The sequence below is a fragment of the Ciona robusta genome, chromosome 7 (assembly GCF_009617815.1).
Source record: "Ciona robusta chromosome 7, ASM961781v2".
NCBI lineage: Eukaryota > Metazoa > Chordata > Ascidiacea > Phlebobranchia > Cionidae > Ciona > Ciona robusta.
Window position 1 is genome coordinate 2,096,895 of NC_143241.1, and position 25,668 is coordinate 2,122,562.

The following is a 25,668-nucleotide window of genomic DNA, read 5'->3' on the forward strand; positions in this document are numbered from 1 at the left end:
ACAACAATGTGTTGACATTGCAATTTACTTTAAGAACTTTAACGATTCGTTTTTTTTTTGTTCTGAGTATTTTGATCGGATTAATTTAGGTGTAACATTATGATACAAAACGTAACGTTGTGACGTGTCTTAGAAGAGGAGAATAAGAAGTTCTTAAGTGAGAAAAACAGAACAATTATTGTAATTTGAAAGGTAACGCGTAACGGTGTATTGTACGTAAAACTATATGCATGCAAAATTCATTCTTGTGTTTTTTATTAGTATGCACTGTTTATATTTATTATTTATATAAACACTTACAATAGATCATAAGTAATATGTATTTAGGCTTAGATACTAAGATGTATAGGTCTTAATAGTTAAAATTAACAATTAAGCATATCAATTTTATTCGACAAAGTAAAGCCTATAAATTTGTTTGTTTTACTAATTTTAAAACAATAAAATATTTATCTATATATATATATACACTTATTTAAACAGATGTTGCAATCTGAAGAAGGGAGCCCTACGTTGCCCAAAAGAGTCTTCAAAATCATTGTAATTGGGGATTCAGATGTTGGTAAAACATGTCTCACATATCGATTTTGTACGGGTAAGTTCCCTGAAAAAACTGAAGCAACAATTGGTGTGGATTTTCGGGAACGAACTCTGGACATTGATGGGGAACAGATAAAGCTACAACTTTGGGACACTGCAGGGCAGGAAAGGTTTAGGAAGTCTATGGTACCTCACTACTACCGCAACGTGCATGCTGTGGTTTTTACCTATGATGTCACAAAAGGTCGATCCTTTCAAGGCCTTCCGTCCTGGATAGAAGAATGTGAACGCTACTCTCTTAATGCATCTGAAATACCACGAATACTGGTAGGGAACAAATGTGACCTTAAAGACCAGGCGGAAGTGGACACAAATTCAGCAACACGCTTTGCTGACGCTAACTCTATGCCCTTGTTTGAAACCTCCGCAAAAGCAGATAGCGAAATGGGCAACATTGAAGCTATATTTCTCACAGTTGCTCATAAACTTAAGTCACAAAAGCCAATGATGAAGCAGGACTACCCGAACATGAAAAGAGCCACAGTGCTCTCAGTGGACAAAGAGGTCCTTCGTACAAATGAAGCACCTTGTAGTTGTTGATTTGTTGCAATACAAACAAACTGTAAAGCCAATTTTTAGATTGTGCACTTACGTATTAAATGTAAATTTGTGGCTTTGTGAACTTAAAATCAATTTTACCAAGCTCCTATTTTAACAATTAGCTAAAGATTTCACCAGTATTTCCACATTTATCTCAAATTACAACTTTTTATCTTTTTTGGGCGCTCCTAATTTTAATGGTTGAATTGATCATTGCAGACATAAAGAGGCAATATTTTTGTGCAATCACTTCCAAGTATACTAAAGGTTTATCCATATATACATAACTTTTAAACTTACACAAAACACATTGGTTTAGTCTTAGTATTTATAATATATACATAGCTAACAGCTTTACTTGTAAGGGTTTATTATATGTTTCTTTTGTGTTTTCCTTACAATCCTTGCTTACACTGAATTATTTTTATGGCTTACTTGTGATATTTGCTCAAACCGAAACAAGTACATTTACATAGAACAAGATTTAACTCTGGGTCTGGATAATGTACAAAAAAATTAAGCCATTCCTTTGATAAATTGGCTCTCCTTTTTCTGCTTATAACATAAGGCAATCGTGCTAGCTGTGTAGATATTATTATCATTGTGCCAACATAGTTCTTCTTCATGTAACAAAACCAGTTTTAACTTGAACTAACCAAAATACTGTGGAAACTGAATAGTCTCTTGTCCCATACCTGGTTATGATATTTTATATGTTGCCACAGTTTATTGGGGACATATAAACAGTTCTGAAAAGTGTAAACCCCAGTGTATAGAGTCCTATAAAAGTGCCGAAACTTATTTTAGGATTTGTAAAAACATTTTAATATCTGTCACTTTGTGCAGAAACACAGATATTTGTATATTACCATGCTCAAATTGGACCTATTGTAATACCGAATCGATTTATGTTGTTTTATGTATTGCCAGGTTGATAGCTATAGGATAATTATTTGTGTAACACTGTATTGATTAAAATGGGAAAACCAAAAGTAAAGAAAGGAAAGAAGAGGAAAGATCCAGAAGACGACCCAGACTTCTATGAGGATGAAGATGACTTTGAGGATGACCAAGAAGTTCAAGCAAAAGCCGTAGTCCCAGCGGCTGCTGGAAGGAATATTGATAGCAACACTAATACAGCATCGAGTGCTCTGTTAGATAAGTTCGGAGCCAAAGACTACCGTTCCAACATGGAGATGAAAAAGGACCACGCTTCCAGGCCTTTATATCTTGCTCCTGATGGTCATATCTTCTTGGAGTCATTTTCACCAGTATACAAGCATGCTAGGGACTTTTTGATCGCAATTTCGGAGCCGATTTGTCGTCCAAAATTCATCCATGAATTTCGTCTTACCCCATACTCACTTTATGCTGCTGTCAGTGTAGGTTTGGATACCGAAGATATAATTGAGTATCTAGGTCGACTCAGTAAGACCTCCATTCCTCCTGGTATAGTAGAATTTATACGTCTTTGTACCCAAAGTTACGGTAAAGTGAAACTTGTGCTAAAGCACAACAAATATTATGTTGAGAGCTCACATGTGGATGTTATACAAACATTACTAAGAGATCATGTGATTGCAAGTTGTAGAAAAGCTGTAACTGAAGAAGAAAATGGAGAAGCTACTACTTCAGGTGGTTTACAAGTGTCTACACTTGTTAGCAAGCAAGCTTTGCAGGTGAACAAACCATCGAACAATGCTGAGGAAGGACAAACAGCAGAGGATCAGAATGAGTCTGCGGTTCCAAAGGATATATATGACTTTTATGAACAAATAGATAAAGACGATGAAAACGCAACTGAAGAAACGCAAGTTGTTTCATTTGAAGTAAATCAAGAGATGGTGGAAACTCTGCAGAAACGTTGTATTGAATTAGAATACCCCCTGCTTGCGGAGTATGACTTTCGTAATGATACAATCAATAAAGACTTAAAAATAGACCTCAAACCAACTACTGTGCTACGTCCCTATCAGGAGAAAAGTTTGAGGAAGATGTTTGGAAACGGGAGAGCCAGGAGTGGAGTCATTGTTCTTCCTTGTGGAGCAGGAAAGACACTTGTTGGAGTTACTGCAGCTTGTACTGTAAGGAAACGATGTATGGTCCTCTGTACATCTGGTGTCGCTGTTGAGCAGTGGAGATCTCAGTTTAAGATGTGGTCAACTGCGGATGACAGCATGATATGCAGGTTTACTTCAGATGCAAAGGACCGCCCTCATGGATGCAGCATTGCGATTAGCACTTATTCCATGATGGGGCATAGCATGAAGAGGTCCTATGAGTCAGAGAAAGTTATGGAATGGATTCGAAGCCAGGAATGGGGTCTTATTGTGCTTGATGAGGTACACACTATACCTGCAAAGCAGTTTAGGAGGGTGTTAACCGTTGTGCAGTCTCATTGCAAACTGGGCCTTACTGCGACATTGGTAAGAGAGGATGACAAAATTTCTGACTTAAATTTCTTGATTGGTCCAAAACTGTATGAAGCAAACTGGATGGAGCTACAGAACGGTGGATTTATTGCAAGGGTGCAATGTGCAGAGGTCTGGTGTCCAATGACCCCTGAATTTTATCGGGAGTACTTGAGTATTAGGTCAAGAAAACGCTTGCTGCTTTATGTAATGAATCCAAACAAGTTCAGAGCATGTCAGTTTCTTGTTCGTTTCCATGAGCGCAGGAATGACAAAATTGTGGTGTTTTCCGACAATGTTTTTGCATTGAAAGAGTATGCTGTAAGAATGGGGAAACCATACATTTATGGTCCCACAACGCAAGGGGAAAGGCTGCAGATCCTTCAGAACTTTATTCACAACCCTAAAGTGAACACCATCTTTATCTCAAAGGTGGGTGACAACTCTATTGATCTTCCAGCTGCAAATGTCCTCATTCAAGTGTCATCACATGGAGGTTCTCGAAGGCAGGAGGCGCAGAGACTTGGAAGAATTCTTCGTGCCAAAAAAGGATCACTAGCGGAAGAGTATAATGCCTTTTTCTATTCTTTGGTGTCCCAAGATACTGTTGAAGTTGCATATTCCACAAAGCGTCAAAGGTTTTTAGTAGACCAGGGATATTCATTTAAAGCAATCACTCATCTAACTGGAATAGATGAAGAAGAGCAACTTGCCTTTACCACCAAGGATGAACAGCATGCTCTTCTTCAGAAAGTCCTCGCTGCGAGTGATCTTGACGCAGAAGAGGAAATGGTTCCAGGAGAATTTGGAGTTGGAGATAAAGGCAAGGGAGGATTCCGAAGAGCGGGAGCAATGAGCTCCATGTCTGGGGCGGATGACTCCGTTTATATGGAGTACCGAAAAACAAAACAAAGAAAAGGTGTTCATGACCTTTTCAAACAATTTCGATAATGACATTGCATTTCTCCCAAACTCTTCTTTATGTTTCTTATATTTTCAGTTTCTTGCGAAACTTAACAGTGATTTCTTTCCCTGTTTTTTTTTGTTTGTGTGTGTCTTTTCTCTATTTAATTTTTTGAATACATATTTCACATGTAAATTACTGCCACCTTATCTAGTATCTACTGTAAATGCTGGAAATTAAAAATCAATGTAACTGACTAACCATGATGGTAAAATATGAAAATAAATTGTAATATCACAAACTGCTATTTCAGATTTAGTAGTAGGTTGTAAAAATGGCTGTTAATGTGAAAGCTGATCTTACTGTATTAGGTCAAGCAGCCAGCAGCTCACACAAGGATTTAACTGAGAGATATCAACAAATCCTAGAACGATGCTTTGCTATGGAGGACCAGGAGCGAATTCCGGCACTCAAAGCATTCGTAGATGCTATGATGAATGAAAATGTGAGCCAAATGAGGTCCAGACAGCTCCTCACTTCGTTTTGTGGTCAGCTAACACAGATGGGAAATGCTGCTTGTAAAGAGGTGTCACTATTTGCATTGGAAAGAATTCAACCAAGGGTCATATCATTTGAAGAGCAGGTCTCCCAGATAAGACAGCATCTTGCGAGCATCTTTGAAGAAGAGGAGAACTGGAGGGATGCTGCTCTTATGCTTGTTGGAATCCCTGTAGAATCAGGGCAGAAGCAATACAGTCTTGATTATAAGCTTAAGACTTATCTTACTATCGCTCGGCTTTATTTAGAGGATGAAGATCCTGTGCAAGCTGAGATGTATATTAACAGAGCGTCGCTTTTACAAAACGAGACTGCAGACGAACAGTTGCAGATTCACTACAAGGTTTGCTATGCACGAGTGCTTGACTATAGAAGAAAGTTTCTAGAAGCAGCTCAGAGATACAACGAACTATCATATAAAAGTGCAATCCATGAGACTGAACAGACTAAAGCTCTTGAGAAAGCTTTAAACTGTGCAATTCTTGCTCCAGCAGGACAGCAGCGATCCAGGATGCTAGCAACATTGTTTAAAGATGAGAGATGCCAGCTTCTTCCATCATTTGGGATCCTGGAGAAGATGTTTCTTGATCGGATTATAAAGTCAGACGAGATGGAAGAGTTTGCTCGTCAGTTGATGCCGCATCAGAAAGCGATCACTGCCGATGGCTCCAACATCCTCCACAGAGCAGTTACGGAGCACAACCTCCTATCAGCAAGCAAACTCTACAACAACATCCGCTTCACGGAGCTAGGAGCGCTTCTTGAGATCCCTCATCAGATGGCGGAGAAGGTAGCATCCCAAATGATCTGTGAGAGCCGGATGAAAGGACACATCGACCAGATTGATGGGATAGTTTTTTTCGAGCGACGAGAAACTCTTCCAACCTGGGATGTACAAATCCAATCTCTTTGCTTGGAAGTAAACTCTATTGTAGACAAAATATCAGCTGTACACCAGGACTGGGTTAATCATAAAATGGAACTGCTTATGTCAAACACTAATTAATAATTTCTTATTTTTAAATGTAGTGCTCACATCTTGTATCTGATTTTTGCAATACCATTCTTCTCACTCACACAACAAAAATAAATTTAAGATTGGAAATGTTAGACCATTGTGACCTCGGTTACAATAATGTGGCAAGATATTTACTTTCTTGTTTGGAATGTAATTGTTTCATTACTTTTATTTCTCAGCTCCTTTCTTAAAGATAGAATGTGTGAAAAGTGTTAAAAATAATGAATAATAGAGCTTCCACTGCCCTGCCATCCAGCAGAAATTACAGACACCTTTCAACAGATGTCACAGCACCATTTAAACATGTTTTTATAGACACAAGCAACAATCAAGCTAAATCAGCAAAATTTGGAAGCAATCCAGTACCTAGACCTCATACTACATTACGTGAGTAAATATAAAAAACAGACAGATATATTATTATGTACTACCTCGTTTATGAATACAATGTTATAAAACAGATAAAATTTTGATCTTTGCTCACACTTTTTATTTTTATTCATGATAAGAAGTCTCAAATTGGCAGTTTATAAATATAGTAGGCTTGTTCTTAATTCTTATAAATTATTTCTTCAAGACTAGAAAGGCTTGAAAAACAAATTAACTAATTCTACTACTTAAGCTGATGCCTTCTTTCAGCTGCTTCAAGGCGGAATGTTCCAGAACCTCCTTCCAACTTTACATGGGTTGATCCTGGATGGCTGGCTGCTTGTGCTTCCCCTACTTGCCCAAGTTTGTGCAATTTTTCAATAAACTCCATAAAGCATTGATAAGTGCATGTAGAAGGAACTGACTGGACCAGCAGCCAGCGCCATGACTCAGTGGTTAGCTGCTTGCATCCCTTCATGATAAAAATAACAGTATTTAATGATTGATATCATTAATGGCATTTGTGTTCTCTTGCAAGACACGTGATGACTTTAAACCAGTGGTCACTGATGTGATGTAGCAACCTAGGTAATTGCACAAGATGTATTACCCCTCCCAAGTGGAAGGGGGATGTCCTGGCTATTGGCAGCTAATTAGCTATTGAATACTAAACGCTGAATTATTAACCAACTTCCTTTCAGGTCATCACAAATTTTTATTTGAGTGCGGTATCCGTCATGTTATTTCACTGATGAAGCAACGACCTACTAACGCCATGGAGAGCGTGCAGCTTCCTAAGCTTAACCGGTTGAAAATCCGCATTGACGACTACTGTGCACCCACATTAAACCAGATCCGGCAGTTTATACGAATTGTAGAAGATGCTAACGATCGGAAAGAGGTGGGAAATTATTTTTATTATTTTACATTCTTGTGCACTGTTCATTTGCCCCACGGAGAGCACTTACAGTGCCATATAGATTTTGGTGAATCCAAAAATATATTTCACTATATTCATTTTATAATAAAAAACATTATTACTCTACAAATTGATTGTTTATTGGAAAATTTTCTTGCTAGTGGGTCAAGTTCCTCAAGTTGACTACTACTTCAGCTTATGGCCTAGTCGAGCATTTTTATACATTGTTTAAAAACTCGGATGCAGTTTCCTAAGTCACTTTAAATAAGACTGTCTAGTTTACAAATAACAATTTCAAGTTTGCTTTTGTGGAACAGGCTGTGGCAGTTCATTGCGCAAATGGCAAAGGCATCAGCGGCACCATGCTTGCGTGTTACTTGGTCAAAATGAAAAGAATATCTGCTGTTGATGCTTTAAAAGAAATTAGGAGAATGAGACCTGGTTCTGTGGAGTCAACAGAGCAAGAAAAGGCTGTTGAACAATTCTACCAAAGTTATATACGGGGCAGGTCCTAAACTAGGAAATTTAAAAGATTAGAAATTTTGCACTATGTTGTATTTTTGTTTTCTGTCACTGTGCCAAAACTGTGTTTTTATATATTTTACTTTATACAAAATAAACACTGTGCCATTTTGTACCCTTTTGGATTTATTGGCGTAAAAGCAAGAGGTGAAAAACTAGAAGTGCCGCAGATTTTTCTACACTCTTGGTGCAGAAGTAAAACATATTGAAACAATGTAGTACACTTAAATACAAGCGATTTTTGATCGGCGCTATATGAATTGTATGTGTGTAAAATCATCAATGATAGGTAGATTATAAAACTAAAAGGTTGATTTATATGAATTATTACAAAAATACGCAAACGCATAATATAACACTTATCGACACAATGATATAAAAGCATATTACAGAAATTGATTTTCAAATACATGAGAGCAATCTAAAAAGCACGAAAATCTATAAAAATACACTAAGAAAGGTTGAAATGCGGGAATGTCACAATTTAGTTGCGTAACGACAGAATGACTTATTGCTAGTTGGCATTTGTAGTAAAGAGAGCAGAAGGTAACAGAAAAATCATTTGTTTTTTTAAGCCAGAACATACAAGCGTAATATGTAAGATTAATTTGTTGCATGATGGAAAACTAACTGTAAAGCAAGCACATGCGCTATAATTATAATGTCTAACGCTCTGTTTTCAACCATACTTTATACCAAAGAAACATTCTTTACTGTTAAATTACAAACCTTTAATTTTCCAAAGATCTCAAGACTTCTCTCTTTCTGTGCGATGACTGTGTTTTCGGACTTAAATGGATGCGGTAATTTTCCTCCGTCTCCAGGACTCCCTCCATGCTCCTCCCAAGAGCTTCCATGCTCTTTTCCAACTTAGCTGTCTTCTTATGTTGATTCAAGCGCTGTTTGAAAGCAAGCTTCTTACGAGCTGGTGAATCTTTAGCAGTAGACAAACCCATTCTACCATGCTTATGTAGATACTCAACTCTGTCCATGGTAAAAGGTTCCCGGTATGTTTTTCCCTCTGATGCAGTTGGCACCATCTCTCCATGCACTTCTTGATGTGTTTCATCAACGTTATCATATGGAGAAACCTCTTTAGGGCAAGCAGCATTTTCCACCTCCGAACCCCCACCATCGCTGTGTGGTCCTTCATCATAAAAAGGAAAATCGTGTTCCACTTCTGAAAAATTGTTCACTTTCTTCTTATCTGGCCCTGGGAGTTTTGCTCCCACATCTGGAGGTTCATCTCTTCTGGACTTTATTTTATTCGGACAAGGTTTCTTGTTTCTTCTTGTTTTTGGTTTCTTTTCTTGTTTTTCGTAACTTTCAAATAGCTCGGTTTCTTTCCATGATCTCGGTTGAGTCTTCCGGACCTTTTCTCCTTTTTCCTCTTCATCCAACATTCCAACCTGATCCACATCAATCACATTAAATCCGAATGCCTCCCTGAACGAGTTCCTCAACTTATCCTGTTTTGCTCTTTTGTTCCTCTTCCTCCTGAGGACCACAGACTTTTTCTCCTTCTGGGATTTTTTCCGCTCTGGAAGCATAGGACGTGAGGAACCATGCTCCCCAGAATCATTACTCTTCTGAGCATCTTCTGGATCATCTTGTAGTGCTTCAGCGACAGCAGAGTCAGAAAAACATCCTTCTTTCTTCTCGTACATATTCTGTGTCTTCTTTACCCAATTTCTGACCAAAGTATTTGGTGAACCTGGTCTATGCCTCTTAGGAGTCTCGCAGATCTTGGATAACTTTGTCCTCGGTGTGTCCTCTGCTACATCCGGAGCTTGCTCTTCCACTGCAGAAAACCAACTTGAGTCCTCCGACTGCTCTTTAACTGGAGGATAACCAGGAACAATCCTTTTATGTCGGTTGGGGTCATTTTCAATCAAATCCCCAGGAGTGGATGTTGCTTTTGGCTTTGGCATCTGTAGCTGATCAATATCCAAACTCTTTCTGATCTTTTTATTAGCAAACACATTGGGTGGTATAGCTGAAACCTTAAACCCGACTCTAGCGTTCCCTATAACCGACACACTTTGGCCTTCTGCGGTGTCTTTCAGACCATGAACATGGTTTTTGTTCACCAAATGCTTGGTACAGTGGTTTTTCTGCGGTTCCATGCCACTGTGGTCTCCTGGAAAAGTGGTAGGAGTCTCATAGCTGCATCGTAGGTCTGTAAAATCTCTACAGTCAAGTTCCTCTTCTGAGGAAACGGTGGTTTCAAACTCATTGCTTCCAGAAGTGTCCCGTCCCTTCTTATATGGGGTGGACCCCGCTACGTAGGTGGGGCTGGGTACTTCCCCACAGCAGCAAGCATAGTAACAACGGTAGGCAAGTTTGTGCCAAGCATTACAGCAGTGACAACTATAGCGACTTGCTGGGTGGAAGAATTGGTAGTACATTGACATGGAAACACTCCCTGAATAGAATAAGCTCAAATATAATCATGTGGAAACAGTTTATTTTTATTTTCTTATATTTTTAACCACAGTGGAGTTTGTATCATTAGAATTTTTGAGAAGGTAAAAATGTGCTTCTGTAGACAGGACAGCATAAGATACAGCTGTAAGCTACTGGGATAAATTATTTGTATGGTTAAAACTAAACAATAGCCTATATTAAATGTGAGTTTAAGAGTTTTACATAATGTGAAACAAGCATCATATCTCTATACTTAAGAAGCAAACATTGAATTTTTGTCAATAAAATTACTACTATATGACAACAATAGACAGTAGATAAAGTATAATAGACTCACCCACGAGGAAACCACCCCATACAGCAACCAGGGCAGGTATGTTGTACCATGTACCAGGTACTCTGTGTGGCCACCATAACATTATCATCAAGCTGTTTTCTGCAAGCATTGCCTGCAAATAATAAGTTGACAATAACTAAGCAAGTATGTATGTATACAAGGTGGTACAATAAATGCTGAAAGATAATTTATGTAACAAAAAACAGCTGCTTTTACACTTAGCTTTGGAAACAGCAAAAGAGACTACTAAAGTATAAGGCATAGCATTCAAAACTTTTAGTGTAAAACTATTTTATTGTACCAAACTAATGAACGGAAAGTGTCAAAGGAATATGTATTTTGATTTATAACCACTAACATGGACCTGTATTATGTGTTCCCACATTAGCCATGGACCAATACAAAAGATGAATCATCGGTAACCAGATCAAGTAACAAGCCAGTGTTTGACTGGTTGGCCATTTAATGCTATCATTGGTTACGCAACAGTAGGACAATAAGTTATTAAGTTACAGACAGAGTTCATTATGGTGATGGGAAATTATTGTGAACAAAACAAGGGCCCAGCTGTAAATACAACTTCTTACCAGTCACTTAAAATATCTACTTTGGTAACACATTTCATGCACACAATTTTGTTTATTACCAGTGACAGTGAGCTTCATAAATTTTCAATTCAGAAGACCTTAAAATTTACTGCAATATTTGACAATTTCAATATTCTGTGGATAACTTACATTTTGTGATAAATCAATACCACCCTTACGCCTCACCACACATGCATATGCACCACACCCGGGATGTGGTGTTTGGTACATAGGACAGCAGGATGTTGTTACATAACTTATGTAAACAAGTAAATGTGCTCACCGTATAATAGAAAGCAGCACGACACCTTGACCTTCCTTCCTTCATATTAAAGAAGCAGAAGACGTAAATTATTCCAATAACTGCATTGAACAACCTCTCTTCATACCAAGTGTTGCAGAAATCAGTCTTCTGAGCAACAAGCCATGCTGTCATTAGAAACCAATGGAGTCCTGTGTAAAAAAAAATGATGGAGGTTTGAGAATTGGAAAGTCTTAGACAACAGTTTGTTCTTTATTCTTCAATGCAGGTGCAGCATTGAACTACATGCTTGTTTACTGTTACACAAGTGAGGTTCTAAATATGATGCTTTACAGCATTACACACCACAGAACATAAGATTTAGGCCAGGTTTGGCCCATTACACTGACACCCACTTAGTGAACACTTGGTTGGAGCAATATCTGTTAACTTGTGTTTAGTGTAATGTACATACACCTTTGTCAAGCATCCACCCAGTATACAATGGTTACAATGAAAGTGCCTTACTACTTAGCCATGACACCAGCATTTAGTAATGGGTTTTACACCTACAACTAAAGTCATGACAAAAAAAACTTACCTAAAATTAGTAAAGTCCACTCTTGGAAGACGGTAGCAAACAAAACAATGGCAACAACTCGTCCCACCACCATCCCACACCTCCACATTGTTTGGAGGAAGATACCAGGCCACGAAACCTTTTTCCTTTGACTCGCTGCAGCTCTCAAAGCTTTCGTATAAGCCACCATTGCCCATGATAAAGACAGAAGACTAAAACATGCTGATACGCCTGGAAACGTAGGGTATTGTTGAGTGAATCAATACTTTAACTTTTCTTGCTAGTCTCCCCAAATGTAATTTGTTTAATAGAATGGTCAGTTTGTCCTAGGTAATATTAGGACATTAGGTTATGCATAAAGTATTCATCAATGCCTTCATGTTCCACCTACCGGTCAATATATGGTCTCCCTCCTCCACCCTAATCATGATGTAAAGCTGTAGAACAAGTTGAGGAGCTGACTCCAGGAAGCATTCAAATAATCGCAACATGCTTACATCACTTAACTCAGCGTACATTGACTGATAAATAAAACATTGAATTAAACTTCTAATAAGACAATGACAGTGAGCACATCCAGAGAGAATGAGCTAACATGCTATCACAAGTCACAACTAAAATAAATACCACATTATGTTTTAAATATATTTTGTTGGCATTAGCAAAATATTACAATGTTTTGATCATTTGATGTATAGGCTTTATTTGTTACAGGAAATATTTTGCCTTTTATTTGGAACAAATCAAAACGTTTTTTTCACAAAAATTAACATAGTTTAAATAGGTTTTGTTTACAATTTCACTTTCAATTCAAAAATGGATCGCTGCCACATTTTACTCAGGTTGAAACACAGATATCTGCTATGCGCTTAAACTTGTGGGTAATTGAATAAATAAAGACAAACTTACTTGATAATCTTCAATACGTTTTGATTTCCTTGCCTTGAATCCCATGATTAACACTGTTATGTATCGTTTTATGGGACCCATCATGAACAGATGTATCAAAACCATGGACACACTGATTCTATGGCCATCTGCTAAATACCAACGAGTGCTGAAAACCTGTAATATGTGTTTTTGTTTATTACAATATGTAACTAGGGATGCACATTACATTTTTCGAATCTAGAATTTCGAATCTTTTTATATTTATAGGAAAAAATAATTTCACCCACAAAAGTCAGTTTATTGACTCTTTCATAGCAGCCTTGTTGGATCATGAGCTGTAAAATGATCAAAAATTGTACTATTGGGTAGTTTTTGCGTCATGAAACGTATAGCAGGCTATGAAAAGACATTACAAAACGTTTACTGTCAAAAGTCCCACAAACACAATTTTTTTTTTTTAAATTAATAAGTTTCAAAAATTGTTAATATAGTATATGAGATGACGTGTGATGACGTCATTAAACAGAATACCGAATCCCGTAATTAGATTCGAATACAAAAGGATTCGAAATTCTGTAATGTGCATCAATGTAACAGAATTAAATTGTTTCTTCAAACACTATAACCAAAAACATGGGCATGGAACTTTTTTGTTTTGGACAATAGGCCTATAACCACATGTTGTAAATTTTTCCCTGACATATTACGTTCGTTTTACCTTGTACTTTATGGGTTTACCAATGCTCCAGATTGGAACATTCATCTTTGCACACATTTACCAATTCAATTGACTATGCATTATATATATAATAATTTTTCTTTAAAATCAAAGAAATTTGAGTTTTTACAATACTACTAGTTTGAAATAAGTATAAGTATCAAGTTACCTGCATAATTACAGCTGGTACGATGAGAAAAGTCAACGTTAGACTTGCCCAACTTATTTCATCTATATTCCAATACACCAACATCACAAGAATATCTGGGCAAGAAAGTGAAATCAATATTTTAATAAAAGGAGCAAAAATTATGCTTTATTGTGGATCATAGTTGTAACTAAAGCAAGAGATCTTGGGGTAACTTGATTCCGTTTTCATGGTCTCTTTTACATGTGTTGCTGACATTGTAAATTTGTATGGGCTATATTATATATAGCCCATTAGTTAACATAACAATTAATAACATGGAGCTATACAGAGAATACAGAAAATTGTTTCCGCTAGGAGGCGATGACAAATTCGTTTCTCTATTCTATGGGGAGCAGTTAGTTTTACGGTTTATACACATAAGATATAAACTCCTAACCCCTAACTCGTCAAACAAAAAAAACTTGAAGAAAAGTATAAAAAAATATTCCACTGTGCGGGACTCGAACCCGGTAAAAATAAAACAAATAGAGTTTACGACCGCACGCAAACCGTTACACCACAACGAAAGAGCGTATATAACCGACCTAATGTGGGAAATATGTTCTTACTAGTGTTTTATGTATTCAGAAAGGTATTTTTGTTATTTATTTAAATTGTTTTACACTTATTAACACTTTGTAGTGTTTTTTTGTGCGTTTTTCCATATTTTTTAATTCAAATAATTACCGACACCTAGCAGAAAAAGTTTTCCGTCTTCTCTGTATAGTCCCATGTCAATTAATAAACATTATTATGGTCTTTTTTGTCCGGCGCCATGGCAAAGTGGTTAGCGCGCCTGCCTCTAACCCAGAGGTAATTGGTTCAAGGCTCGTCGCTGCTACCATTGTGGGCGTATGTGTCCTTGGGCAAGACGCTTAACGGCAATTGCTCCAACCCAGTGGTCACTAATGGGTTGTCCAAATTATCAGCCATACACAAAAAAAATGGAAAAATCCAAAAAAAATAATCACCCACAAAGTAACATACATGGTAACTCGTAAGCTGGCACGAGGTGTATGAACAACCGTGTTATAACGACTGTCGTTTTCCGGCCACGCGAGGATAAAGTAAGTTACATACATACATTTTTGGCGTTTTACGGACTTTTTTTAATGCAGAATTTTGTGGTACGTTCCCATATTTCTTTGCCTTGGTAATGAAATAGTTGGCCAAATATCTGCATAAACCCATATATAAAACATATACCTGTTACGATATCTGCAATGTATGTTCCCATCGAAACCACAACAATAAACACATCGAGCCAGGTGAAACAATATTCCGGTAACTCCACATGGCTTTTGTCCAACTTTCGTGGTGAAACGATCGCAATTGAAGCTTGGGATGCAGCAAAATTACTGATGTTTTGATCCCTTATATTTCCCCTTGCCAAACCGTCTTTCGAACGTGGCGCCATTTTGCAAATGAAGAATATTAACACGGTTGACTAGAGACGGAGTTATTACCTAAGGGTGACGCACTGCCAACTTGTCGACACACGACGCTTTAATTTTTTCAACCACAATCAAAATTATTGCATGAAAAAAAAATAAAACAACCAATTTTTCAACAAATCTATCTTTAAAACAATTATTATACTATTTTTGTTACAATTACTACATGTCTGTTAAAAATATAGTCAATTTTTTTTCGGGGTGTTGCAGAGTATTGTTACCCCTTCCAAATTATGGCGGGGATTTTTTTAAAGCACTGTTTTGATTCTGATATGTTTACACATTCATAAATCATATATATATTGAACTAGATAACTGTTCAGATACCGTTACTCTTAGATAGTGAGTACATAATTTAAGCAGAATGAGCAAAAACGACACACTGTTGGAGTGGTGCAATGAATATTGGTATGAGGAGATTATTAAAGTTTTCATCGATACAGATGGAGAACGTTGTCCAGGTATATACGTTACAAACTAGTAGTGGCGGTGTTGAAGTGTTCATTCTAATAAAAGTATAATTTTAAATAAAAATCAATAAATTTGCGCAGTTTAAAAAAATGCACTGTTTTACAAATTAATTTGGCTTTACAATACTTGTGTCTGTTACAAACACATACGACTTATTATCCGAATTTCACTCTCTTTTTTCACAAGTGGGCGCTCATTTTTTTATTATTATTTTCTGAGGACTTTTAAAAAACGTCGTTTTTGTGACATATAAAACGTGTATTGGTATAGTATTTCAATATTTTATAAAAAATCTTTTACCAACAGTTAGTTTTACAGTTTACACACATAAGACTTAAACCCCTAACCCCTAACCCCTTTTAAATTTAATAAGAGCGCCCACTTGTAAAAAAAAGAGAGTGAAATTCGGATAATAAGTCGTAACTGTTACAAACGATCTATATACACATAAATATATGCAAAATACCACTTTATTACCTTACTTTCTGTTTGTTACAGAGTTTATTGAAGTCAAGGATTTCATCCGTGGTTCTAAAAATGACTCTAAAATCCTGACACGGTTATTGTATCTTCTAGCACGATTTTCTAGTCGTTTAAACCCTAAAGGTATCTTTAAAACTGTATAAGATATAGGTCTACATTGTTTAATTTACAAATATGGTTTACTAATATTAAAAACCACACAGTTTATCTTATGTGGTATTAAAATAATTCTTTAATGTGGCTTTGATAGCCTCATAAATAAATATTTTGTGTCCCAATTTTTTTGTGCGTGTGCAGTTAAAAATAACTGTCTTGCACTTTGGATATCGTCACAAACTGCCATATTCTACAAACTGGATTTCATAGTCACTAACACTAATATGAACACGGTTTATTTATTTGACTAGATCTCTGTGACTGTATGATGTACATGGAAGACATTCCAGACATCCTTAAGGACATTGCTGCAATGAAACACAAGCTACCTAACGCAACCGATCTAATACAGTTTCAATTAGAGGTCAGTTCCTTTAGAATTTAATTTTTTAATGAATTTTTATATTTATTGTAAGGATGCTGTGCATGGACCTGCCTTATATAACTGCAGCGTATTATAACTGGTTGAATGTATGCAGGTATCTATTGTATCGCCAACGATGTGTTTGGTATATACTAATGTCTAATTAAATGTGATTGTCCAAAGATTTAAGCAACCTGATGAAATAATTTTCAAAATTAATATGGCAACAATACCCATGGGCCATGGCCACTACCCACTAGCATATCAACACCAATAGGAATGCCTGGCCAGCCTTAACATTTGAAACCGATGAAGTCCTATGTTTTAGCCCCTAAGTTTTAGTAATTGACAATAATAATATGCTGTTACATGTCTATACAAAGTACACTCAAAATTATACTGCATATTTCTAATCAGTTAGATTTTATATGTTTGTCAAAAAACTGTGTGTGTGTGTATTAACCATTAGCCGACACACCATAATTGAAGATATAATAATCCCTCTTAAATCTTCCTTAGGAGTCGATGGAGCTCCTCTCCAACCTCGCATCCATGGAGAGCAGTCAGGATGACTTTAGTGAACAAATAAGAAGTTTTCAGCGAGATGTTGCAAAACTTATCTCTTTCCTCTGTAGAGAAGTGAATGTATCATTCATATCCAAGGTTTGTTGTAAAATTATGGGATCTGGATATTGGTTCAACTATGAGGGTGACCAATTCTCACCAACAGGTTTTCCTTATGCATTGAATAAATAAATAAATCTAGCTTGCTTTATCTTTGCTAGGGCCGAAAACAGTCGTTGTATGTTATAACATGCATGTTCTGTTTCATACATCGCGTGCCAGCTTTCGAGCTACCTCGTATGTAACTTTGTAAATAATTGTTTTTTTTTATTTTAAAGTTGTATCGTATTGCTGACAATTTAGATAACCCATTAATGACCAATGGGTTGGAGCTGCTGCTTGTAAGTGTCTTGCCCAAGGAAACATACACCCACAATGATGGGCTAGCCAACTGTACCACATCGCTGGACATTGCAAGACCACAAAAGGAAATAACTAATCTGTTTTTATATTATTTAAAGGTTCATCAAGAGTTTATGGAGCGATTTAATTTACAACAATCTCTTCCTTCAGGTAAGATGAATTTGGTAATCTTCGTTTTTTTTCTGAAAATGCGAAAAAAAGATTTTCATGAATTTAATCTTAGAAACCAGTGAAAATATGTCTGAAGAGAATGGTTTGGATGAAGCAGAGGAAGAAGAAGGATCATCTGAGAGTGATGAAGAGTATTTATCTGTGTCCGAATCAATTCCTAAAACTTCCGAGATTGATGTTGAAAATGATAACCGGAACAAAGACAAAATTTCAAAATTGACCTCTGCCAAAAACTTATCTGGAAACACTGACAAAATTATGACTGAAAACACAAATATGCCTGGCGATAACAGAGACGATGATATCGCTCAAATTAACACCATGGAACTGCTAGGGGCAATGGACTCTCTTATCCCATCTGTTTCACTAGAAAAACTGTCAGCAGAACAACTGGATAAACACACAAAAGTGCAGACAGTAAACAAAAATACAAATAAAACTACTTCAGGGGATCCATATACAGACATGGAAACCATATTATTGAATTCAGATAGTGTGGCAACAGATTCAACCCCAGGAGAGGGTAGCACAAATATACCACCAGCTGCCAAGAACCAACATGGTCAAGTAATTGATAGCAGTACAACTGCTACCAAGTAAGTGCTTGTTATTATTGTTGTTTGTTCACCTGGCTAGCGCTGTTAGTTTTCACCCATTTAGGATGGAATATATATATTGCTGTTAATGTAATTTGGGGATATTTTTCTTTGCAATGTTTGTCATAACATTGACATCTGTTCTTTCCTCATAGTATTCGAGGTTAAGGTTATGCTACAAAAAATATAATTCCCCCAGGTTTACAACTTTGTGGGTTATTTTTTTATGTCCCTACCATTTGTTACTATATATAATATATAATTTAAATTAAAAAAGTTTCAAGGGGGTGTAAAATTATTGCAGATATACCTTCATACACCTCATGCACCCCTTACTTTTATTACCCTTGTTAAAGTTTGTTTTCTTTCACAGAAAAACCATGGTTCGAATACACATTAATAGCAACAAAAGACGAAACGTAAGAATTGTTATATAGTAATTGTTGTGTCTTGAAAAACATTTTTCAACACAAATTTTTAGGCATTCACAATCACGGAAAGTGTTCATTTAATTCACGGTGTGAAAACTTGTGGTTTGGGCAACTGGACGCAGATATTACATTCTTATACGTTTTATTCAAGGAAAAGTAACCATTTGAAGGACAGGTAGTATATGTTTACTATTCAATATTAAACACTCCTTTTGCCAAAAAAAAAACAATAAAAGTAAGCAGTGGCGATATTCTTAGATGAAACATACTGAGTGTGCTAAAAATCTTAGTTTGCCGTAAAAATAAAGGTGTTTTGTGCACAGATGACAATGTGACATATAAGATTTGAGATGTAATTGCATTTAGTAGCACAGCACTTTTTTCGCCGCAGTTACAATGCACAATGCCTTAATGAATTTCATTTACTTTAAAGTGATTTATTACATCATAGATGGAGAACGATGTTAAAAAGCAAGTTCATCTCATACGACCACGATGATGATGGGAAGATTGAAATACTCGATCCTTTGTTAAATGCAGCGTATGAGGATTATTTGAGTAAAATTCGATCAGGTATATTGTATGTATAATGTGTCCGCTAAAACGTTTGTGCCCCTTGCCCTTACAGCTTACATAAACACACACATATATATATAAGCATAGGCATGATGCACTAACATATTTTCACATATATTTAACTAATTTTCCCCATGTAATAAATAAAAGGTGTACACTCTATTTTTCTTATATGTCAAAGCATTTTCAGCCTAAATAAAGTTACTTGGCCTTTGTGTATTTTAAAATACTGCATGTTTATTTAAGGCAAATTCTAAAAGTCCGTCTAACCTGCTAGCATAGAAGCTTGTTGTTACTGTTAGGTCAAGGTGTATTTGATTATGCAGTAAACCCAATTTAATATTAGGTTTGTGTTTATTTTCAGATTCACAATCACAAGGAACGTAAGTTTATTTTATTTGTATTTATTTCTAAGAGTTAGGTGTGTCAACTTTTTCGTAAATGGCCATGACATTTTCAAGTTTTTAAGTAGGCCTATTGTTGGAGGTTAAGATGGTCCATGTTTTCATTCTTTATACTATACAAATACTATATCTATATTGTTTCTGTAGATTATATTGGGTTTAGTTTTTATTTTGCTCAACAAAAAGAAATGTAAAATTTAGTGTGTAATCGGGTATTTTCTGCTTAGTATTTTAGTGGCTTAAATCTTGTACAGGTCCACCTTTTTTTAAATTTTATGCTTCGGGTTTGTTGTATATATATATATATATATATATTAATAAAAAAATCTGTTTAGAAATAAAAAAGAAACTATAACTGAGGAATCTGGTAAGAAAGTCAGGTATTTTGTTCGCTTGTAATATTTATTAGATTAAGTTTATTTATTAAAGGTTGTAAGGATAAAGTCAAGAAACAACATCTTGAGTTCATCTCTCCACCTCAAGTAAGTTCCATATATTGGTACCATGGTAGTATTTAACAGTTTTATCTAGGCAAATTCAGTTATCATCAAACATGTGTTCAGTTGATTCCCAGTTATTTTTCACTGTACACCAGTTATATAGACGGCACAGTTTTGTCGTAGGTATCACATTTTTAAACTTCAAGACCCAACTACCCCTAACGTTTCTCCCATCACACAAGTTGCTTGTTTATTTTAAGTTGATATTTCACTAAAAAGTTTGAGCTAAATATTTTTCTAATAAAAAATATATAAGTCTGTTATTTTTTAATAGTTTCCCAAATAATTGGACTTTATACATTTTTATATATTCCAGCTGGCTAGTACCCTTATCTGTGATGACATGCAAGCTGACACAAGTTCCGAGGGTGAGGGCACTAAAGATGGTTCTGCAAATCCCACAGAAAAACCAACCCTTTCAAATGCTGCCCGAGAGTTGCAAGAATCTGCTGCAAATGAAGTATTAGAGACAACCGTAGTCAAATCTGCTATACTCGAGCAAGATAGTAGTGCAGATAGGAATGAAAGCACCCAAAATGCCCCAGCATGCCCCATTAAAAATGGAAACCGTGTTTCAACTAACTCTAATAAAACTCCTAATGATTCAAAAATTGAAATCATGGACACTTCTGATGACAATACAACTGATGGAGACACACAAATAGATACTAATGAAGATTTATTGGGGAAGAGGCAGGAAAAGTCAGAAGAAACAGTGGAGTCATCTTCTGAAGAAGAAGTGGAAGTCACTGAGTGTCATCCTCCACGTAAATCCTTATCTGCTCCGGAAGATAACGGTGAAAACATGACTTTGGCTGGAAAGCTAAACACAGCAAGAAAAAGAGGTTTACTAATTTTGCAGTTTTGTTGGTTGACATTGCTAAAATGCAGTTACACTTGGTTATAAGTGATATATTCTTCCTACAGGAGGAATCTTTTTAAACTTATGTGGTGAATGTAACAAACCTTGGCTTTACTTATTCGTACATGAACATATTAGTAGGGTAACAGTTTAGGGTTAAAACTAAAGTTCTAAAACACAAATTGTCATCGCTGTTTTAAAACCTTGGAGGATTAATCTGAAAAAGCTTTGTGTCTTTGTATCAGCTGTATATTAGGATTATGCCACTGTGGTTAGTTTGCATGTCTCTGTCATTGTAGAGCTAAATACCATTAACTTGATGTGTATTCCTACTTCACTTCACTGGAATATTTGGCAACAGTACTAGCAAATATCTAAACCTCTGCAGAGACCGCACAATTTTAATTTACAAACCTTTAATTTCTGTTTGTTTTTAGAAAAGAAAAGTAAATTTACTTCTACACAAAAAAGGTAAGAGGGAAAAATATTAAATTAAGTAGAATTTGCAAAATGTATCGCATAAAAAGTTAAAGAGATGCTTTATTGCTTTTTTATTATTTTAAAGTAGTTATGTTTACTTACTTTATTTTTCCTTTAAAAGCCTGAAAATAACAGTGGTCATTGTAATGTATATTAACTTACAGACGAAAGCGAAGGTTTGACTTCAGTTCCGGTGAAGACAGTCATAGTAAGTGTTTATCATATCCAAGCCTATTCTTTTAGTATGTATGAGAAGAGAATTGAAAAACTACACATTTATATCCAGAGACAGAGACTGCATTTGTATTTAAGAATTTCTGTTCTTTATTTTTAAGCATAGATAGAACATTTGTGAATAAACTAAAACTAAGTTGCCAAACATGAGGTATGGAAACTGACCAAATTATAGTCCACCTTCTTTATAATGGTATTTTATTAGAACTGGTCGTTTTAATTTATAATGGTGATTATTTAATTTAGGTGATATAACGCTGCCCACTAGAAAGAAAATCACTGCAGATTCTGATACGGTCAGTGATTATTATTTATTTAGGGCAACACTGTATATTAAGTGTATCAAAAGTAAAGTCTTTGTTTTTATAATGATGTTTTTATTCATAATTAATCAATTGGGTTCTAAGATTTTGTCCTAAACTCAACAAAAAACATGTTATGCCCATGTTCCCTGTAACCCTTGTTACCATAATCCTCTGTTTTACGGTATTCCAAATTTTGCACTTTCATTCTAACACATTTTTATTGTCAAAGGCTAAAACATCAGTTGATAATAAAAAGAATGAAAAATCCATGGATGCCGATGAAGTTGAATCTTCTTCCTCAGCAAAAGATCGATCAGATGAAGATGCTGTTAAGAAAGTAGTGAAAAATAAAACGCCCGCAAAATGTGAGAAAAATTATTGTCCCTAAAATTCACCTCGCGTCGCTGTAGCAACGTAATTGCCGTGGAAGCTTAATCTACCATGGCATTTTTTTCATGCCTGTTTTTGAGGATATAAAACTAACATGATATTCAAGAGTACTAAATAATAAATATACATTTTTTTACTCGAACACTACCCCTAATAGCGAAAAATGTTGCAGTCTTTAAATTTCATGCGTAAAATTTTTGCGACGTTTTTCGAATTTCTTTAGATGTAAAACTACTTCCCATATATCTCTATAAAACTGATTTGTTTGTAAAATCTCTCATTTTTCTAATGAAGCCTCTAAGAGAAGGTTTTTATGGGATGTAGAGGGTGAACAATTAACCTGGGATGATTCATTTCTATTGGAACCAAAAACTATAAAGAGAAAAACACTTTTATCGAATTCTGTCTCTGTCAGGTACAAGAAAAAGGTAATCATTTATGGTTGATACAGTGTAAACATAAACCATTGTTTTTAGCCTCTTAGTTTTACATAGTTTCTTTAGTTAGTAAAGTCTGCATAAAAATAACTTCCAAATTTGTTTTGTTTTAATTAACCAAAATTCGTTTTGATTGGTTTACTTATTTGTTGAATAGACAATGTACTTTTATTTTCAGTGTTTTTTTTCCAGAAAATGGGTTATCACTCTTAATATAACAGCAAACCATAGCAATTTATTTGTAGAAATATCCCAAGTTCTAAATGTCATGTCTGCCAGTGTGTCTAACTTTAGGATCACACCCATATACATTAGAAACCAATAAACCATTGCAACAAGTGATTTTCAACATTTCCATACACTCTAAATTTTAATGGTGGCCCTGTTTTTCGGTAATAGTCGAACCTATGCCTAGTTCCCAGGTGCTTTGCTGTAAGCTGCTATCCATATAGAATGGAACAGAAAAACCTTGTAATTATTCATTTAACTCGAATATTTATTTTTAACCTAAAAATGTATTTTTTAACCTACAAAAATGTTTAACACTTTATCCCACACACTCCCATTAGTTCTGGTTGACTTGGGAAAAGAAGAATCTTCTTGATGGAGTGCGTAGGTTTGGGGTTGGGCAATGGAGTATGATTCTGAATCATTTCAAATTCCAGGACCGAACTTCTGTCATGCTAAAAGATAAATGGAGGTTTGAATAAATTAATAATAATTACTTTATCAGTCAGGTGTCGTGGTTAGCGCACCAGCCTCAACTGGAGGCTGCGATTTGAGGCACAACGTTGCTTTCATATTTTAAATTGTCACCCACAAAGTTTCTCATGAGATAAATCATAGGCAAACATGAGGTGTTTGTATCAGAACACCTGTGTTATGACAATGATTGCTTTTTGATTTTTAATTTTTTCTCAAAATTCTCAATACTACATTACTAACTCTTTGTTTTTAGGACTATGATGCAATACAACGAGGTTCCAGCTGATTTGTTGGCCAAGACTCCGTTTTCAAAATAAAGTTTCCGTTATTCTTCTTATTATTCCTGTTTGCTACTGTTTTAAAGATGTGGTTATTGTTGCTTTTGTATTTGTCGTTCGTCTTTTTACTAAGTTTATATTAAGTACAAAACATATCATAAAATTACGATCGTTGGGTCAAACTTTTTGTCATCTTTATTCAGACAGGGAAGTCATAATTACATGGTTTATAACATTGGATTGTTATCTTATACTGGATGTATATATTTGTTGCATACTTGCTTCAATTGAAAACACAACCTCGTATAATATTATGTATATAGTAGAGTGGGAGAAGATGGGACTTTTTGTCAGACGAGACTTTTTTTTAATTTTCTTTTTACGGACCCCCATTTAATGATAATCAGGAAAATAGGGTTACAGAATTATTATTTTTTTATTCAGTTCACGAATGCTAAATTTGCAAAATAAAAAATCAAATCTTTAACACAGAGAGAGGTTGCTTGTTGAGGCAGTAGAAGCGGGAATACTGACACAGCGATTCTAATTCATCTGAACCATCTTTACAATCATGCACACCATCACAAACCAAATCTTGTTTTATACTCACAGCATCTTTAGTCGAATTCGTGCAGAAAAATCGTTCAGTGCAGTTTACTTCGTCAAACCCGAACCCACAAACACGACTTGCCCCTTGTTCATCAACCGCAGGCCGACCGTCGCAGTATTCTCTCGCAGAGAGTGATATGGCTCCACTATTTTCCCACACAGGTGTTAGTTTCAGCTTATGACAATTTACATCGACGTCACAGAAGTGCTGTGTTTGATTCGGGCATCCTACGTCACACTCGTCTTCTCGATTGTAGCATTCTGGAATGCCGTCGCACATGGTTGCATTCTTATAGATACGATTATTTTTGTCCACGCTACAAACTATATGCCCGCTCCCTTTTCGTTGATTCATTTTAGATTTCATACAGAACTTGTTGTTCAAACTGTCGTTACAATATATGGAATTGTTGCATACAACTTCATTGGTTTTCATGCAAACGCCATTGCAAATGATTTCGTTTGAGTGACAGCTCTTTCGGAACTGACCCAAAACGTCATCACACAAAGTTTGGTCCTGGCACAAACATTCGTCGGATAAATCATAGCAATCTATTACTCCATCGCAAACTTGCTTGCCTGAAATCATCAACTTTCCATCCAAACAACGAAAACATTTTAACTTTCCATCAACGAAGCAATTATCTGAGCCATCTTCGCAGTACAAGTTGTTGTTGTAGAGATTAACTTGTGGAAGAACACAGGATTGCTTGAGCTGGAAATATTCGCTCTTTGCCCTGCATTTAAACCCTGGTACGTCATACATTTCGTCACTTTCGTCGCCGCAGTCTGCTTTTCCGTTACAGAAATTCGGGGCGATGACGAAACCCTTATCTTCACACCGTTGCAAGCCGACCTTGGAGTAATAATCTTCAATACACCACCACTCTGGGTCAAGAAACGTCTGGCTCACACTTGAGTATGATTGCACAGGAATACAATTCAGATCTCGCTTAACAGTTC

General features: G+C 35.9%; 6 protein-coding genes and 1 long non-coding RNA gene across 7 annotated transcripts; 5 read left to right on the plus strand and 2 right to left on the minus strand.

Moving 5' to 3' along the window:
* Positions 1-14: 14 nt before the first annotated feature.
* Positions 15-2,070, plus strand: LOC149733418 (putative Ras-related protein Rab-33). Its single transcript, XM_089881629.1, has 2 exons — positions 15-192; positions 484-2,070. Exon 2 carries the CDS (start codon positions 484-486, stop codon positions 1,138-1,140), a length of 657 nt encoding a protein of 218 aa, XP_089737755.1. The 5' UTR covers positions 15-192; the 3' UTR covers positions 1,141-2,070.
* A 47-nt stretch (positions 2,071-2,117) lies between these two features.
* On the plus strand, positions 2,118-4,769 carry LOC149733419 (general transcription and DNA repair factor IIH helicase/translocase subunit XPB-like). Its single transcript, XM_089881621.1, has one exon. The coding sequence runs from the start codon at positions 2,118-2,120 to the stop codon at positions 4,500-4,502; it is 2,385 nt and encodes a 794-aa protein (XP_089737747.1). The 3' UTR covers positions 4,503-4,769.
* Positions 4,770-4,789: 20 nt separating this feature from the next.
* On the plus strand, positions 4,790-6,210 carry LOC149733420 (COP9 signalosome complex subunit 4-like). Its single transcript, XM_089881623.1, has one exon. It carries the CDS (start codon positions 4,790-4,792, stop codon positions 6,017-6,019), a length of 1,230 nt encoding a protein of 409 aa, XP_089737749.1. The 3' UTR covers positions 6,020-6,210.
* A 35-nt stretch (positions 6,211-6,245) lies between these two features.
* On the plus strand, positions 6,246-7,956 carry LOC149733421 (dual specificity protein phosphatase 23-like). The gene is made up of 4 exons (XM_089881630.1): positions 6,246-6,418; positions 6,671-6,763; positions 7,102-7,301; positions 7,637-7,956. The coding sequence occupies exons 1-4, from the start codon at positions 6,253-6,255 to the stop codon at positions 7,832-7,834; spliced, it is 657 nt and encodes a 218-aa protein (XP_089737756.1). The 5' UTR covers positions 6,246-6,252; the 3' UTR covers positions 7,835-7,956.
* On the minus strand, positions 7,948-15,275 carry LOC149733422 (uncharacterized). Its single transcript, XM_089881618.1, has 8 exons — positions 15,019-15,275; positions 13,792-13,886; positions 12,923-13,078; positions 12,405-12,534; positions 12,035-12,244; positions 11,476-11,645; positions 10,606-10,717; positions 7,948-10,266 (listed from the first exon to the last, which is right to left on the minus strand). Exons 1-8 carry the CDS (start codon positions 15,227-15,229, stop codon positions 8,573-8,575), a joined length of 2,778 nt encoding a protein of 925 aa, XP_089737744.1. The 5' UTR covers positions 15,230-15,275; the 3' UTR covers positions 7,948-8,572.
* Positions 15,276-15,513: 238 nt separating this feature from the next.
* Positions 15,514-24,262, plus strand: LOC149733423 (uncharacterized). Its single transcript, XM_089881619.1, has 20 exons — positions 15,514-15,727; positions 16,236-16,343; positions 16,628-16,740; positions 17,260-17,403; positions 17,826-17,877; positions 17,951-18,494; positions 18,868-18,913; positions 18,976-19,100; positions 19,377-19,498; positions 19,866-19,884; positions 20,241-20,272; positions 20,335-20,387; positions 20,722-21,250; positions 21,705-21,738; positions 21,912-21,955; positions 22,228-22,277; positions 22,516-22,651; positions 22,971-23,104; positions 23,683-23,813; positions 24,072-24,262. Exons 1-20 carry the CDS (start codon positions 15,631-15,633, stop codon positions 24,133-24,135), a joined length of 2,577 nt encoding a protein of 858 aa, XP_089737745.1. The 5' UTR covers positions 15,514-15,630; the 3' UTR covers positions 24,136-24,262.
* LOC149733424 (uncharacterized) lies at positions 23,589-24,182 on the minus strand. Its single transcript, XR_016385359.1, has 2 exons — positions 24,059-24,182; positions 23,589-23,796 (listed from the first exon to the last, which is right to left on the minus strand). It is a non-coding gene; the product is annotated as an uncharacterized LOC149733424 (long non-coding RNA).
* Positions 24,263-25,668: the final 1,406 nt, after the last annotated feature.

What these genes read in the sequence shown, in the direction of transcription:
- LOC149733419 (XM_089881621.1), top strand. Translation starts at nt 2,118, where the DNA reads ATGGGAAAACCAAAAGTAAAGAAAGGAAAGAAGAGGAAAGATCCAGAA.
- LOC149733418 (XM_089881629.1), top strand. Translation starts at nt 484, where the DNA reads ATGTTGCAATCTGAAGAAGGGAGCCCTACGTTGCCCAAAAGAGTCTTC.
- LOC149733421 (XM_089881630.1), top strand. Translation starts at nt 6,253, where the DNA reads ATGAATAATAGAGCTTCCACTGCCCTGCCATCCAGCAGAAATTACAGA. An exon ending in TAGACCTCATACTACATTAC is followed by an intron (nt 6,419 to 6,670) that starts GTGAGTAAATAT and finishes GCCTTCTTTCAG; the next exon opens with CTGCTTCAAGGCGGAATGTT. An exon ending in ATGCTAACGATCGGAAAGAG is followed by an intron (nt 7,302 to 7,636) that starts GTGGGAAATTAT and finishes TTTGTGGAACAG; the next exon opens with GCTGTGGCAGTTCATTGCGC.
- LOC149733423 (XM_089881619.1), top strand. Translation starts at nt 15,631, where the DNA reads ATGAGCAAAAACGACACACTGTTGGAGTGGTGCAATGAATATTGGTAT. An exon ending in ATGTATCATTCATATCCAAG is followed by an intron (nt 17,404 to 17,825) that starts GTTTGTTGTAAA and finishes TATTATTTAAAG; the next exon opens with GTTCATCAAGAGTTTATGGA. An exon ending in TTCCGGTGAAGACAGTCATA is followed by an intron (nt 21,956 to 22,227) that starts GTAAGTGTTTAT and finishes TATTTAATTTAG; the next exon opens with GTGATATAACGCTGCCCACT.
- LOC149733420 (XM_089881623.1), top strand. Translation starts at nt 4,790, where the DNA reads ATGGCTGTTAATGTGAAAGCTGATCTTACTGTATTAGGTCAAGCAGCC.
- LOC149733422 (XM_089881618.1), bottom strand. Translation starts at nt 15,229, where the DNA reads ATGGCGCCACGTTCGAAAGACGGTTTGGCAAGGGGAAATATAAGGGAT. An exon ending in TACCAGCTGTAATTATGCAG is followed by an intron (nt 13,079 to 13,791) that starts GTAACTTGATAC and finishes CACATATTACAG; the next exon opens with GTTTTCAGCACTCGTTGGTA. An exon ending in GTGGACTTTACTAATTTTAG is followed by an intron (nt 11,646 to 12,034) that starts GTAAGTTTTTTT and finishes TTTTTTACACAG; the next exon opens with GACTCCATTGGTTTCTAATG.